The sequence below is a fragment of the Nicotiana attenuata genome, chromosome 5 (genome assembly GCF_001879085.1).
Source record: "Nicotiana attenuata strain UT chromosome 5, NIATTr2, whole genome shotgun sequence".
Lineage (NCBI taxonomy): Eukaryota > Viridiplantae > Streptophyta > Magnoliopsida > Solanales > Solanaceae > Nicotiana > Nicotiana attenuata.
The window spans coordinates 3,709,331-3,711,665 of record NC_031993.1 but is presented as its reverse complement, the minus strand read 5'-3'; the positions used below and the strand labels follow the sequence as shown (position 1 = coordinate 3,711,665).

At 39.1% G+C, this 2,335-nt stretch overlaps 1 protein-coding gene across 1 annotated transcript; it reads right to left on the bottom strand.

The window, feature by feature from the left end:
* Positions 259-2,015, bottom strand: LOC109226251 (uncharacterized acetyltransferase At3g50280-like). Its single transcript, XM_019391041.1, has one exon. It carries the CDS (start codon positions 1,774-1,776, stop codon positions 358-360), a length of 1,419 nt encoding a protein of 472 aa, XP_019246586.1. The 5' UTR covers positions 1,777-2,015; the 3' UTR covers positions 259-357.

The following is a 2,335-nucleotide window of genomic DNA, read 5'->3' as shown; positions in this document are numbered from 1 at the left end:
AGCATACGCTGACAAATCTAAAAAGGCTTAATATTCCAGGCCGTTTCCAGTGTATAATCTAGAAAACAAGCTATGAGCAAATTCTTTTAAAGTATTTTTATTAAAATTTGAATTAATTAATTCATGTAAGAAGTGGGTCTAGCGACTGTTTGACTAAGAATTTTCTATTTTTATATTTTAGCATAGCAGTTATACAGAAGTGAGCTAAAAAATAAAAATAAAAAAAGAACACAAGCATATTTGAAATCCTTCCTTTTTTTTAATGATACAATTTTTTTTTATTACGTGAGTAATACTTTTAACAAATCCACAAAGACTAAAACAAATTAAATTAAACAACAGTTTAGCGCCTCCAATTTAATAACCAGAAACATATTGCATGAACTCTGCGTCCAACTCAAGGCCGTCCATTGTTTCCGGTGACAAAACCACTTCCAAATCCACGCTTCCTCCTCCTTCTCTCCCCGGAAACGCCGATATCTTTCCGTCAAACTTGTTCGCCCGCCCGCTCCGGATAGCAACGGGTCTGCCCCACCCAAAATCATTGTCGTACATTGGGAATCTCGGCGAACTGCCCATTGTTAACATAGCTCCGTCGAAATTCCCTAGCGGAAAACACCGTGGATCCTTCTCCCAATCCTCTACGAATTTCCTCACCATAACATTATCGTGTGCCTTCACGTTTTTGTTCAATTGTTCCGCGCACCAACGCAGATCGTGTAACAAAACGTCTCCAGCTGATGTGTATGTTGGAATGCTCTGAATTGCGTTGCCGAAATATAATGGATCGAGTTTCGGGTGTAGACGGTGACGACAGTTTACAGCCATTCGAAATGTCGTCATTTTAGAAGCTGGGAACTTTCTCGCACGTGTCACTGCTCGCCATAGCAATGCGCAAAGCGATTGGAATGATGAAATCTCAGCCGTTGAATTTACAGCCGCTTTTTCTGTCCGCGAACATTGTATCAAGGGATCGTTGCGTTGTTTGGCCATCAATTCAACAATGTTAATTTCTTCGTCGAAATTCCATTTCTGATTGTTCGTCTTTTCTTTGAGTCTTTGAATTGATTCCCTACTGAAATTGAATATCCTCTCTCTCAATGGGGCGTCAGCGTCAAAGGTGACTGTGGGTCCATTAGCTGGGAGTTTTAGTACTGCATTTGAGATCAAAATTGAATTACGGGTGAAATTCGGCTGCCTCGTAATCCTCTTCACACCTCTACTTACCTCAGCAAAGGTATTAAAAAAATTCCAAAATGACGTGCCATCAGTGACGGAGTGGTTGACGGCGCAGCCAATAAAGACGCCGTCAGCTAATTCCGTCACTTGGACGGCAAGAAGAGGCTTAAAACGCCCTTGATAACTCACTGTACGGTCAAAAGGGAAGAACTCTTTAACATGATCAGGAACATCAAGGAAGCCAATGACGTCGCGAATGAAAATGTTAGTGGCAGTGGCATGTACAAAATCAACACCAGCATCGTTGCAAGAAATGTAGACGTAACCATCTTGGTCGGTCAATAGACGACCAGCCAAAGGAGGGAAGTGAGTGAGAGTTTGAGAAAGACTGAGCTTGAGAAGAAAAATGAGGTGAGTGATGGAAAAAGAAGGACGAGTAAAGAGACAACCTTTTTGAATATAGTGAACAGAGAGCATAGGCAGGTCAGAAACAGAGAGTTTGAGATCAGGATTAGATGATGTTTGAGAGGGAAAAATGGTGCATTTGGAGACCAATGTTACAGCTCCAGAAGCTTTTGACATGGCGGAGCAAGGCATTGTTAATTAGCAGTAGCTAAGTTTTAATGGCGGCTTTGTACTCAGCTGCAGTTTCACTTAGAATAAGGAATGATGTGAGAGCTGAGGATGAAGTGAGAGTAGTAGTAACAGTGGGCTTTATATAGGTTTGGGACTGCAATATTATGAGATTGGGTTCATGAATTTGATGAGATGGAGATTCTTGATTTGATTTTTGTTGGCTGTCATCTAATTTCCATGATATTTTCTCTGTCTTTGCAAATTTGATACGTAGGGGGAGTTGACCCAATATACATTTTGATTATTTGATTGGGAACTGCTGGTTTAATCATATGATGATTGGCAAGCACGTGACCAACTATAAACAAAAAGACATTAATATTGATAATTGATAATTAATCATATAACGCTTTCTCCCTCAGTCTTAAATGATTTGTCGTACTTTTTAAAAATAGTCATCTCAAATTATTTATTATTTTAAAAGTTTAAAATAAAATAAATTATACTTTTCCCGTTTTACTCTTATAGTCTGTTTGGCAAGCTGTAAAAATCAGCTTATTTTGAGAAGTATTTTTTCTCA

Coding starts and splice junctions, on each gene's coding strand:
- LOC109226251 (XM_019391041.1), bottom strand. CDS start 1,776: ATGCCTTGCTCCGCCATGTCAAAAGCTTCTGGAGCTGTAACATTGGTC.